Genomic DNA, 13,925 nt, shown 5'->3' with positions numbered 1-13,925 from the left:
CTTAACCATCCTCTCAGTGCTGTTGAGTTTTGGAGGCATTATTGTGAGCTAACAGAGCCTCTGCCTTCCCACTCCATCCTGAGAAAGGGCGCTGAATTTACAACCTTGGCTGAGAGAAAGCTTACACTGGTGTACTTGTTGTCCTCACTGTAAAAAATATGAATCGTTTTCATTATCAAATGCAACATTGGAGTGGCAGGCAGCGCTTCCTAAAATAGGAAGGGATAACTCAAAGTTAGACCAAGTCAGAACAACGAAAGAGAAGAGGAAAACAGGAAACGGGCTTTAGATACATAACACTGTGTGTTCCCAGTGACATGTACGACTAGTTATGGAATGTGTACTCATTTCTCATGTTGTGTGTCTGTGTGTGTCCTCAGACTGGGGAGTACGCCACTGATGAGGAGGAGGAGGCGGGGCCGGCCGCAGACGGTGGGGGGGAAGAGGAAGGTGACGGGGAGCAGAGCATCGAGGTGTTCGATTTGCCAGAAACAGATGACATCATTTCCCCCTCAGAGTTGGACGCTACCAAACTCTACCAGACATTCAGAGAGGTCACTCGAACACCCCTTTCATTTGTCTGTTGTATTTATTCTATTCCTCTGTCTATTTCATTAGTCTAAGTATTCCAGCACTCTAAAACATACAGAAGATCCAACAAAAACCTGGTGTGTATTTTCCTCACACTAATATCACTAATACTGTGGCCCGGAACTTTGTTCAACAACTCTTTCTCCTTCCTGATTGCAACAAAGTCAAAGAGTAACACATGACTGAAATGTAGTTTTTGGCTGTTACTGTCTTCTAGAGCCCATTTTCCTTTTTAAAGGAACCAACCTGCTAGTAATATTGATTGAAACGCCTCACTAGCACTGCTGGCACCAGAACATTTTGTCCCTCACTCCACACTTGTGTGACACATTTAACAAATTGCCTGAGCTGCACGGCGGTGTTCTGGATATTGAGTGAGAAATCATGTAATCTCTACTGTCCCAAGACCTCTACTCTCTCTCACTGGGACTCTCTCTCTCTCTCTCTCTCTTCACTTTCCTCAACTGCTTCTCTTTCTTCACTTCTCTCTAACTATAGCAGATATGTCGTTCCTATATCCCTTTCACTTTCTGTCAATCACTCTCCACGTTTATCTCTCTGCCTACTGACTCTCCCTCTATTTTGGACCTTTGTCTCTCCCTCTATTTTGGACCTTTCTCTCTCTCCCTCTCTACTTTGTACCTTTCTCTCTCTCCCTCTCTACTTTGTACCTTTCTCTCTCTCCCTCTCTACTTTCTCTCTCTCCCTCTCTCCCTCTCTCCCTCTCTACTTTGTACCTTTCTCTCTCTCCCTCTCTACCTCTCTACTTTGTACCTTTCTCTCTCTCCCTCTCTACTTTGGACCTTTCTGTCTCTCCCTCTCTACTTTGTACCTTTCTCTCTCCCTCTCTACTTTGTACCTTTCTCTCTCCCTCTCTACTTTGAACCTTTCTCTCTCCCTCTCTACTTTGGACCTTTCTCTCTCCCTCTACTTTGTACCTTTCTCTCTCCCTCTGTACTTTGTACCTTTCTCTCTCTCCCTCTCTACTTTGTACATTTCTGTCTCTCCCTCTCTACTTTGTACCTTTCTCTCTCCCTCTCTACTTTGTACCTTTCTCTCTCTCCCTCTCTACTTTGTACATTTCTGTCTCTCCCTCTCTACTTTGTACCTTTCTCTCTCCCTCTGTACTTTGTACCTTTCTCTCTCTCCCTCTCTACTTTGTACCTTTCTCTCTCCCTCTCTACTTTGTACCTTTCTCTCTCCCTCTGTACTTTGTACCTTTCTCTCTCTCCCTCTCTACTTTGTACATTTCTGTCTCTCCCTCTCTACTTTGTACCTTTCTCTCTCCCTCTCTACTTTGTACCTTTCTCTCTCTCCCTCTCTACTTTGGACCTTTCTCTTTCTCCCTCTACTTTGGACCTTTCTCTCTCTCCCTCTCTACTTTGTACCTTTCTCTCTCTCCCTCTCTACTTTGGACCTTTCTCTTTCTCCCTCTACTTTGTACCTTTCTCTCTCTCCCTCTCTACTTTGGACCTTTCTCTCTCCCTCTACTTTGGACCTTTCTCTCTCCCTCCCTACTTTAATAATAATAATAATATATGCTATTTGGACGTTTCTCTCTCCCTCTCTACTTTGGACCATTCTCTTTCTCCCTCTCTACTTTAATAATAATAATAATATATGCTATTTGGACCTTTCTCTCTCCCTCTCTACTTTGTACCTTTCTCTCTCTCCCTCTCTACTTTGTACCTTTCTCTCTCTCCCTCTACTTTGTACCTTTCTCTCTCTCCCTCTACTTTGTACCTTTCTCTCTCTCCCTCTACTTTGGACCTTTCTCTCTCTCCCTCTACTTTGGACCTTTCTCTCTCTCCCTCTACTTTGTACCTTTCTCTCTCTCCCTCTACTTTGTACCTTTCTCTCTCCCCTCTACTTTGGACCTTTCTCTCTCTCCCTCTACTTTGGACCTTTCTCTCTCTCCCTCTACTTTGTACCTTTCTCTCTCTCCCTCTACTTTGTACCTTTCTCTCTCCCTCTCTACTTTGGACCTTTCTCTCTCTCCCTCTCTACTTTGGACCTTTCTCTCTCTCCCTCTCTACTTTGTACCTTTCTCTCTCTTCCTCTCTACTTTGGACCTTTCTCTCTCTCCCTCTCTACTTTGGACCTTTCTCTCTCACCCTCTCTACTTTGGACCTTTCTCTCTCTCCCTCTCTACTTTGGACCTTTCTCTCTCTCCCTCTCTACTTTGGACCTTTCTCTCTCTCCCTCTCTCCCTCTCTCCCTCTCTACTTTGGACCTTTCTCTCTCTCCCTCTCTACTTTGGACCTTTCTCTCTCCCTCTACTTTGGACCTTTCTCTCTCCCTCTCTACTTTGTACCTTTCTCTCTCTCCCTCTCTACTTTGTACCTTTCTCTCTCTCCCTCTACTTTGTACCTTTCTCTCTCTCCCTCTACTTTGGACCTTTCTCTCTCTCCCTCTACTTTGGACCTTTCTCTCTCTCCCTCTACTTTGTACCTTTCTCTCTCTCCCTCTACTTTGGACCTTTCTCTCTCTCCCTCTACTTTGGACCTTTCTCTCTCTCCCTCTACTTTGGACCTTTCTCTCTCCCTCTCTACTTGGTACCTTTCTCTCTCTCCCTCTCTACTTTGGACCTTTCTCTCTCTCCCTCTCTACTTTGGACCTTTCTCTCTCTCCCTCTACTTTGGACCTTTCTCTCTCTCCCTCTCTACTTTGGACCTTTCTCTCTCTCCCTCTCTACTTTGGACCTTTCTCTCTCTCCCTCTACTTTGGACCTTTCTCTCTCTCCCTCTACTTTGGACCTTTCTCTCTCCCTCTCTACTTTGTACCTTTCTCTCTCTCCCTCTCTACTTTGGACCTTTCTCTCTCCCTCTACTTTGGACCTTTCTCTCTCCCTCTCTACTTTGTACCTTTCTCTCTCTCCCTCTCTACTTTGGACTTTTCTCTCTCTCCCTCTCTACTTTGGACCTTTCTCTCTCCCTCTACTTTGGACCTTTCTCTCTCCCTCTACTTTGGACCTTTCTCTCTCCCTCTCTACTTTGTACCTTTCTCTCTCTCCCTCTCTACTTTGGACCTTTCTCTCTCCCTCTACTTTGGACCTTTCTCTCTCCCTCTCTACTTTGTACCTTTCTCTCTCTCCCTCTCTACTTTGGACTTTTCTCTCTCTCCCTCTCTACTTTGGACCTTTCTCTCTCCCTCTACTTTGGACCTTTCTCTCTCCCTCTCTACTTTGTACCTTTCTCTCTCTCCTTCTCTACTTTGGACCTTTCTCTCTCCCTCTACTTTGGACCTTTCTCTCTCCCTCTCTACTTTGTACCTTTCTCTCTCTCCCTCTCTACTTTGGACTTTTCTCTCTCTCCCTCTCTACTTTGTACCTTTCTCTCTCCCTCTCTACTTTGGACTTTTCTCTCTCTCCCTCTCTACTTTGGACCTTTCTCTCTCCCTCTACTTTGGACCTTTCTCTCTCCCTCCCTACTTTGGACCTTTCTCTCTCTCCCTCTCTACTTTGGACCTTTCCCTCTCTCCCTCTCTACTTTGGACCTTTCTCTCTCTCCTTCTTGGTCTCCTGTTCTGTGAGTCTCTCCCTGTCAGTGGTAGAGAGTGGTGCTGTCATGCATGGGCTGGGCTGTGTGGCTCTTCTCAGTGGTTGTGTGTGTGCACGAGGCTAGCCCAGAACAGAGGCTGCGCAGCCAAGGGTTTGATCATCAGATCGACCTCTTCCCTTTCTACTCCCTCAGCTGCAGATCAAGCACACTGTCACCGAGGCAGAGATACAGAAGCTCAAAAACAAGGTAAGAAATGTCCCCTGCTGTCATCTCTAAGATGAATGGTATAAAAGGCAAATTAAGTGCAATATACGCATGAGAAATATACATATGTTTGGAAACAGGATGTCATTGGACAGTGCAGGGTATAATAGTTTCTATTTTAAGGTATTAATGAATAGTTAAGGCAATTGCATGTATATTTGATCAGTTTAGCTTCACTGCAGAGTTGCCTCTTGCAGTTTCATGTCAAAGGTGTCTGGGCAGTGAGAGAGCCAGTGGTTAAGTGAGAGTGACATGCAAGCAGGCACAGCTTTCTAAAAGTTTCATCTTCATCCTCCCTCTGCATCCTCACGAGGACAGCTTAGCTCAAACTGCAGGAAATGATTTAGAGATATTAACTGAATTCAATGAGTGGATTTAGTGAAATTGAAAGATAAGCTTGTTGGTGTAATACTCTGAGCATGAGCTGCTCTGGTGGTCCTTGGGAGAGGGTTGCCCTGAGGAGTAGAAGGATTTAATACAATAACAATGTTGAGAAGGAGGTCACACCAATAAACTAAGCTCAACGAAGGGCTTGTCAGGACATGGTCTGTTAGTTTCTCTCCGTTGTGAAGTCTGGATTAGCCTTAAGTCAAGTATATTATGGTGCTATGTGTTTTATGTTATGTGTTTAACCCATAGCACAGTCTCTTTTTTAGTGTTGACTATCATACTGTACCTGCGTTTCCATGGCAAAAAGACAAACACAAAGCAGACTCAAGTCTTTGTTTCTTTAAAACCTATTTTTGTCAAATATTGTGTGCTATAGCTTTAAACGTGAACAAATGTTTCTTCCAACATTAGGACTATCTTCATGTTTTGTTTGCTTTGCTTAGTTGCTTCCTCGTATCAAAGTACTGGTATGGTGACAACACGTAATACCATAGTATGTCTAGTCAGTCAGCTGGCTTGTACATTACAGTATTTGGAAATCTGTCAATACTGTATTTGTGTTCCACTGTTTGTTTTTAATGATGTACCTAGTGGTGGGTGTGGGCCGTGTTGGTGTGTGAGTGTAATACCATGCTTATCTGTGCTTGTCTATCCCAGCTTGCTGTGGTGGAGAGGGAGAAGGCGCGCTGGGAGAAGGAGAAGAGCCAGCTGAAGGCCAGCATGGAGGAGAACAAGGAGAGGATGCTGAAGCTGGAGAGTTACTGGATCGAGGCCCAGACCCTGTGCCACACGGTCAACGAGCACCTGAAGGAGGCCCAGTGCCAGTACACCACCCTAGAGAAGAAGTACAACAAGGCCAAGAAACTCATCAAGGACTTCCAGCAGAAGTGAGTCAAAGTCTGGTACCAAACTGGTCTAAATTAGACAATACACTGGTTCAATATACTGTAACATTCTTATCCTTGGTAAGGCTGTTATGTTATGAACCCAGGTTCTATCCCCTATTCGGGAGTTACTCATCCCCAGACGTGTTGCTCTGGTCTAGTCAGTACCTAGCCACACACTCCAGACATGTTGCTCTGGTCTAGTCTGTACCTAGACACACACTCCAGACGTGTTGCTCTGGTCTAGTCAGTACCTAGCCACACACTCCAGATGTGTTGCTCTGGTCTAGTCAGTACCTAGCCACACACTCCAGACGTGTTGCTCTGGTCTAGTCAGTACCTAGCTACACACTCCAGACGTGTTGCTCTGGTCTAGTCATTACCAAGCCACACACTCCAGACGTGTTGATCTGGTCTAGTCTGTACCTAGACACACACTCCAGACGTGTTGCTCTGGTCTAGTCAGTACCTAGCCACACACTCCAGACGTGTTGCTCTGGTCTAGTCAGTACCTAGCCACACACTCCAGACGTGTTGCTCTGGTCTAGTCAGTACCTAGCCACACACTCCAGACGTGTTGCTCTGGTCTAGTCAGTACCTAGCCACACACTCCAGACGTGTTGCTCTGGTCTAGTCAGTACCTAGCCACACACGCCAGACGTGTTGCTCTGGTCTAGTCAGTAACTAGCCACTCAGATGTGTCCATGTCATTTGTTGCTCTGGTCTAGTAACTAGCCACTCAGATGTGTCCATGTCATCTGTTGCTCTGGTCTAGTAACTAGCCACTCAGATGTGTCCATGTCATTTGTTGCTCTGGTCTAGTAACTAGCCACTCAGATGTGTCCATGTCATCTGTTGCTCTGGTCTAGTAACTAGCCACTCAGATGTGTCCATGTCATTTGTTGCTATGAGTGTTAAACTGGTTGGTTACGACTGAAAACCTGAAAATGTATTACTACATTATTCAGCCTACTTTGGTTCATATGGACATGTCAAACCTTATTAATGTAGCTTTGTTTTTTATTCAAGTCCAAGTTTAGAGGCCATTTCAAATTGTTGCTTATTTTAGGTAATACACTTACTATATGTTATTCAAACCCTGTTATTTTCCTATAGTATGTTTATCAAACAATTTCACAAACAAATTCCACCCATTAGTCTGGAGGACATTTTAACCAAGTGGCACTCAGTTGAAGGATTGCTTTAGAGAGAGAGAGCTGCGTTGACTTCCTTCCTGTGCAGCTCTCCTCCACACCACAGCCTCTTTTTCAGCAGTGAGTTGATCTCTATGGTCATTCTCATCAGAACCTCTTTGTCCCTCTCCGCTCTGAATGCCTTTAATTGCCCTTGGTGTGTGTGTGTGCGTGCGTGCGTGCGTGCGTGCGTGCGTGCGTGCGTGCGTGCGTGTGTGTGTGTGTGTGTGTGTGTGTGTGTGTGTGTGTGTGTGTGTGTGTGTGAGGGAGCCTTGCGTCCTTCAGCCCTGCTGAAGAGAGAGGCAGGTCTGTGTCTGACTGTCTCTCTGACTTAAGTTCACTGAGCTCCTATTCTCCCTGGGATACTCTCCTTTTACCATCTCACACACACACACACTGTCCCCAACCACCTAACACTCTGTCTGTGTCCTCACCCCTCTGAGAGGAGCTGTCACCAGCCACCTAACACTCTGTCCCTGTCCTCACCCCTCTGAGAGGAGCTGTCCCCAACCACCTAACACTGTCCCTGTCCTCACCCCTCTGAGAGGAGATGTCCCCAACCACCTAACACTGTCCCTGTCCTCACCCCTCTGAGAGGAGCTGTCCCCAACCACCTAACACTGTCCCTGTCCTCACCCCTCAGAGGAGCTGTCCCCAACCACCTAACACTGTCCCTGTCCTCACCCATCTGAGAGGAGCTGTCCTCAACCACCTAACACTGTCCCTGTCCTCACCCCTCTGAGAGGAGCTGTCCCCAACCACCTAACACTGTCCCTGTCCTCACCCCTCTGAGAGGAGCTGTCCTCAACCACCTAAAACTCTGTCCCTGTCTTCACCCCTCTGAGAGGAGCTGTCCCCAACCACCTAACACTGTCCGTGTCCTCACCCCTCTGAGAGGAGCTGTCCCTAACCCCCTAACACTGTCCCTGTCCTCACCCCTCTGAGAGGAGCTGTCCCCAACCATCCAACCACCTAACACTCTGTCCCTGTCCTCACCCCTCTGAACTGTCCCCAACTCTGTCCCTGTCCTCACCCCTCTGAGAGGAGCTGTCCCCAACCACCTAACACTCTGTCCCTGTCCTCACCCCTCTGAGAGGAGCTGTCACCAACCACCTAACACTGTCCCTGTCCTCACCCCTCTGAGAGGAGCTGTCCCCAACCACCTAACACTCTGTCCCTGTCCTCACCCCTCAGAGGAGCTGTCCCCAACCACCTAACACTCTGTCCCTGTCCTCACCCCTCTGAGAGGAGATGTCCCCAACCACCTAACACTCTGTCCCTGCCCTCCACCCTCTGAGAGGAGATGTCCCCAACCACCTAATACTATGTCCCTGTCCTCAACCCTCTGAGAGGAGCTGTCCTCAACCACCTAAAACTCTGTCCCTGTCTTCACCCCTCTGAGAGGAGCTGTCCCCAACCACCTAACACTGTCCCTGTCCTCACCCCTCTGAGAGGAGCTGTCCCCAACCATCCAACCACCTAATACTCTGTCCCTGTCCTCACCCCTGTCAGAGGGCCACCAACATACCCTTCTAACCCCACCCCTGTCAGAGGGCCACCAACACACCCTTCTAACCCCACCCCTGTCTGAGGGCCACCAACACACCCTTCTAACCCCACCCCTGTCTGAGGGCCACCAACACACCCTTCTAACCCCACCCCTGTCAGAGGGCCACCAACACACCCTTCTAACCCCACCCCTGTCAGAGGGCCACCAGCACACCCTTCTAACCCCACCCCTGTCAGAGGGCCACCAACACACCCTTCTAACCCCACCCCTGTCAGAGGGCCACCAGCACACCCTTCTAACCCCACCCCTGTCAGAGGGCCACCAACACACCCTTCTAACCCCACCCCTGTCAGAGGGCCACCAGCACACCCTTCTAACCCCACCCCTGTCAGAGGGCCACCAACACACCCTTCTAACCCCACCCCTGTCAGAGGGCCACCAGCACACCCTTCTAACCCCACCCCTGTCTGAGGGCCACCAACACACCCTTCTAACCCCACCCCTGTCTGAGGGCCACCAACACACCCTTCTAACCCCACCCCTGTCAGAGGGCCACCAACACACCCTTCTAACCCCACCCCTGTCAGAGGGCCACCAGCACACCCTTCTAACCCCACCCCTGTCAGAGGGCCACCAACACACCCTTCTAACCCCACCCCTGTCAGAGGGCCACCAGCACACCCTTCTAACCCCACCCCTGTCAGAGGGCCACCAGCACACCCTTCTAACCCCACCCCTGTCAGAGGGCCACCAACACACCCTTCTAACCCCACCCCTGTCAGAGGGCCACCAACACACCCTTCTAACCCCACCCCTCTGTTTCTTCCAGAGAGGTGGAGTTTGTCCAGAAGGAGGAAGCAGAGAGGAAGAGGCTGGAGGATACAGAGAAGGTCCACCTGGAGGAGATTCAGGGACTGCAAGTCAGGGTAACTATCCTTTCTCTGTATATTCCCTCTCCCATTTTCTCAATGCTGCTGATTACACCCATTCCTTTTTAGGTGAGAATTCAGCACATACTTGCCTCAGTACATGTATACGCTTACAATGCTGACTGTGTGCAGTGCAAAGCTGTCTAAGTACAAGATAAATCCCTTATGTAATTACCCCAGTTCAACATTAGTCCACTGCCTTGATTAGACATTTCCCCTGCTGGTACATGATGTTGCCAGTGGAGGGAGCCACTGGACAGCCACACTGCATGGGTCACTAAGCCTGAAACTCATTTGAAACGGTTTCTACGCAGATTGCAGCCCTGGAGTCTGAGCTGATGCAACTGATGAAACAAAATGGCATCCAGATGAACAACAACAACAACAGCGCCCAACAGCAGAGTCCTGGGATGGCCGGCCCTGCAAGAGGTGAGTCTCAGGGAGATGGAGAGATCCAGAAATACAGTGGTCATAGTCTAGTCGAGCTCCCTCCTAGGCAGTAATACCTACAATGTGGAAATAGAATACACATTACTGGTTATGGTCAGATGATTGACCCTGAAACTTCCATCCATTCAAAATGTACATTTTTTGTCATTTAGCAGACGTTCTTATCCAGAGCAACTTACAGGAGCAATTAGGGTTAAGTACCTGGCTCAAGGGCACATTGACAGACTTGTCATCTAGTCGGCTTGGGGATTCAATCCAGCAACCTTTCACTTACTGGCCCAATGCTCTTAACCGCTCATCCCCCACTTCTCACTTCTCTTCCCTATGGGCCCTGGTCAAAAGTAGTGCACTATATATGGATAGGGTACCATTTGGGATGAACCTTCTCTGTAGATGATGCATTGTTTAAGCTTGTACTGTGAGAAAGATTCAGTACACTGCCAGTTTGTAGTCCTAAAACACGGAAACAAGTTACCTCTGGGTTGTTCAGCCATCCCTATAGGGAAGTGAATGAGGAAATCATGTGGTTCTGGGATAAACGCTGAAAATAAGGTCAGAGGTTAACACATGCTTAGGAGATTTTCATTATTTTGTTCTGTGAGATAATATCAGTCAGTTAACATGACCTTTAAAGAGTCATTAAATTACCTTTTTATTATTACTCAAATTCTTCAAAATTCACAAAGTGACATTAGCTGATGAAGGTTATCTCATAGAACAAAACATATAAGATCTTCTAAGCCTGTGTTCCCCACAGACCTTATTTTGCTGTTTATCCAAAACGCCATTAATTTTCCTCATAGGCTTTGTCCAATGAACCATGGCGGAGTTAGTGATGACAAAAAGACGCCATTACTATTTCTCTCTATTGCCAATGAAACAAGGACAGCTTGTCCCGTCATCACCGTATCCCTGTCTTAGCTATACGTCTCTATCAGGGTATTTCAATACAGGGCAATGGAGGCTGTAGAGAGAAATGACACATCCTTAGGAGGGGTTGATGTGTCAGTGTCACTCAAACCCTGAGATACACCCTACATCTGTCCTATCAGCTCCTTTCCTATTTCCTTTGCCCTCAAACTCTGCTGTTATTAACTTATTAGGGACATGGAGGGGCAAACAAGGACTGTGTCTCACTCCAAATGGCATCCGATTGGCTCTGGTCAAAAGTAGTGCACTATGTAGGGATTCGGGAATAGGGTGTCATTTGGGAAGCGGCTTGTATTAATGCATACTGTCATCACTAGCTCTAAGACTAACTGTACCCAAAGGCTTGAGATGTGTCCTTGTATTAATGCATACTGTCATCACTAGCTCTAAGACTAACTGTACCCAAAGGCTTGAGATGTGTCCTTGTATTAATGCATACTGTCATCACTAGCTCTAAGACTAACTGTACCCAAAGGCTTGAGATGTGTCCTTGTATTAATGCATACTGTCATCACTAGCTCTAAGACTAACTGTACCGAAAGGCTTGAGATGTCTCTTTGTATTAATGCATACTGTCATCACTAGCTCTAAGACTAACTGTACCGAAAGGCTTGAGATGTCTCTTTGTATTAATGCTTGTTTTTCTTGATGCTTCTCTTTTGCAAATCCCTCTTATTCTTTTTTTCACCCACCGTGCATTACCTCTGAATGCACTTTGAACTTTGACCTTGTACTCCAGTGCCACTTCAGTAAACAAACAAACAGTAAGCCATTGCAAACTAAATTTGTCCTTCAGATGTAAACACATGGTTTGGGTCCCAAATAACACCCTACTTCCTATTTAGTGCACTATATAGGACATAGGATTGCATTTGGGATCCATACTATCACTGGCCTTTTTTTCTGGGCTCCTCTGGCTTCTTCCAGTCCATTATAATGGATGCAGTGACCCTTGATCTGCCATCTCCGGGATCCATAAAAGACCTGATGAGGGGACAGTGGGCAGTCTCCGAATACTGATCCAGATCTGGAGAGACTGAATGAGGCAGTTGATTAAGCAATATCAGGGAGCGAGAGAGAGGGAGGGAGGTAGAGTGAGGCGGAGGCAGGGAGAGAGAGGCGGGGGGAGGGAAAGAGAGAGGGAGAGAGAGGGAGGGAGGAGAGCGAGAGGGAGGGAGGGAGGTAGAGCGAGGCGGAGGCAGGGAGAGCGAGGCGGAGGGAGGGAAAGAGAGAGGGAGAGAGAGGGAGGGTGGAGAGCGAGAGGGAGGGGTGGGAGGGAAGGAAAGGGAGGAGGGAGAGAAAGAGGGGTGGAGGGAGGGACCCTTCTATGACTAGGCCTGTTCTGTGAATAGTGGTGTGTGATTTGATTTGGATGTTTGTGTGTGTACTTACATACCGTTCATACAGTCCTGTAAATCTGTCTATAGTGAAGTAAGTAGCCTTGGCTTGTGGGACGCAGAACGGCTCATAGGAGCAGGAGCCTATCTCCTGTTTCTGTAGCGTGAGGCAGCTTGATGTACAAGGACATCCCCTAGACAGGGCGCTAGTCTAAGGAGATTGATTGGGGGTAAAGGCCTGCGATAGATCTACACATGTATGGTACCTAATGACCAACAGCCTCTCTTTTATCACAGATTTCATCTATACAGTATGTTCATGTAATTCTATCGCAAGAGGACCTTTGTTAGCCTGTTCCCAGATCTGTTTGTACTATAATGTCAACTCCTTGTCATGCCAAAAATGTTTTTATTTATTTATTTTTTTACCTTTATTTAACCAGGCAAGTCAGTTAAGAACAAATTCTTATTTTCAATGACGGCCTGGGAACAGTGGGTTAACTGCCTGTTCAGGGGCAGAACGACAGATTTGTACCTTGTCAGCTCGGCGGTTTGAACTCACAACCTTCCGGTTTCTAGTCCAACGCTCTAACCACTAGGCTACCCTGCCAAAAATGATAGCACAAACAGATCTGAGATCAGTGTTGTGTTGTGTGTTTTTCCAGAGCTGAGTGAGGTGGTTCCCCACGCTGGAAGTAGACAGAGACTCTCCAGAGGACTACTACAGGACAGCATCAGCTCTACAGAGGAAGAGGTTAGAATGGACACTCACACACGCACACACAGCACCAGTTCTGTTGACTCACACCATTTTAATACATACAACAGACTTTAGTCTCATTGATGATATCATCCGTCTGCTATAATCACTACCGGATGTTGAATCAACATTACTCATTGAAAATGAATTGAACTGTTTTCATACTTCTATGATTTATTGAAGTTAATCAGTGTGAGTGTGTGTGGTTAGTCCTGTCTGTCCTCTGCCCTTATATAATTAAGCAATAAGGCACGAGGAGGTGTGGTATATGGCCAATATACTACGGCTAAGGGCTGTTCTTGCGGTGTGCCTGGATACAGCCGTTAGCCGTGGCATATATATATATATATATATATATATATATATATATATATATATATATATATATATATATATATATATATATATATACCACAAACCCCTGAGGAGCTTCATTGCTATTATCAACTGGTTACCAACGTAATTAGAGCAGTAAAAATAAATGTTTTGTCGGTCTGATATACCACGGCTGTCAGCCAATCAGCATTCAGGGTTCGGATCACCCAGTTTATAAAAGCCTTTATGTAATATATTAATTTCTGGCTACGAGCCTGTGCCCTGCGACACACCTATTTAATCCTGAGTGGTGTCAAAGCCTCTTCTCCTTCCTTACTGAGTGAATGGCTGGTCATGTCTCCTTTGGAAAATACTCTTTCCCAGGTACTCAGCAATAATATTGAGCAGGGCTTCGCCCCAAATGCCACCCTGTTGCCCAGGGCCCTTTTGACCGGGGCCCATAGGACTCTGCACTATACAGGAAATAGGGTGCCATTTGGGACGCAGACTCCGACTACAGTTTATAGGCTTAGAAAAGCAGGAAGACAGACAGTCACCAGCGACTACACTGAGGACAGACAGTCACCAGGCACTATACTGAAGACAGACTGTCAACAGCCACTATACTGAGGACAGACATTCACCAGGCACTATACTGAAGACAGACATTCACCAGGCACTATACTGAAGACAGACATTCACCAGGCACTATACTGAAGACAGACATTCACCAGGCACTATACTGAAGACAGACTGTCAACAGCCACTATACTGAGGACAGACTGTCAACAGCCACTATACTGAGGACAGACATTCACCAGGCACTATACTGAAGACAGACAGTCACCAGCGACTACACTGAGGACAGACAG

General features: G+C 47.1%; 1 protein-coding gene across 1 annotated transcript in view; it reads left to right on the top strand.

The window, feature by feature from the left end:
- The window catches only part of LOC124044340 (neurabin-1-like), a 30,266-nt gene extending 16,749 nt beyond the window's left edge, over positions 1 to 13,517 (top strand). Inside the window, exons 4-10 of the mRNA XM_046363996.1 lie at positions 381 to 554; positions 4,284 to 4,337; positions 5,403 to 5,632; positions 9,162 to 9,258; positions 9,576 to 9,690; positions 12,644 to 12,732; positions 13,494 to 13,517. Of these exons, the coding sequence (XP_046219952.1) occupies positions 381 to 554; positions 4,284 to 4,337; positions 5,403 to 5,632; positions 9,162 to 9,258; positions 9,576 to 9,690; positions 12,644 to 12,732; positions 13,494 to 13,517 (783 nt within the window). The remainder of the gene's footprint in view (positions 1 to 380; positions 555 to 4,283; positions 4,338 to 5,402; positions 5,633 to 9,161; positions 9,259 to 9,575; positions 9,691 to 12,643; positions 12,733 to 13,493) is intronic.
- The last annotated feature ends 408 nt before the right edge of the window (positions 13,518 to 13,925 follow it).

The sequence above is a fragment of the Oncorhynchus gorbuscha genome, linkage group LG09, assembly GCF_021184085.1.
Source record: "Oncorhynchus gorbuscha isolate QuinsamMale2020 ecotype Even-year linkage group LG09, OgorEven_v1.0, whole genome shotgun sequence".
NCBI classification, from domain to species: domain Eukaryota; kingdom Metazoa; phylum Chordata; class Actinopteri; order Salmoniformes; family Salmonidae; genus Oncorhynchus; species Oncorhynchus gorbuscha.
Note: the sequence above shows the minus strand (reverse complement) of the source record. Positions and strands in the feature narration are given on the sequence as shown.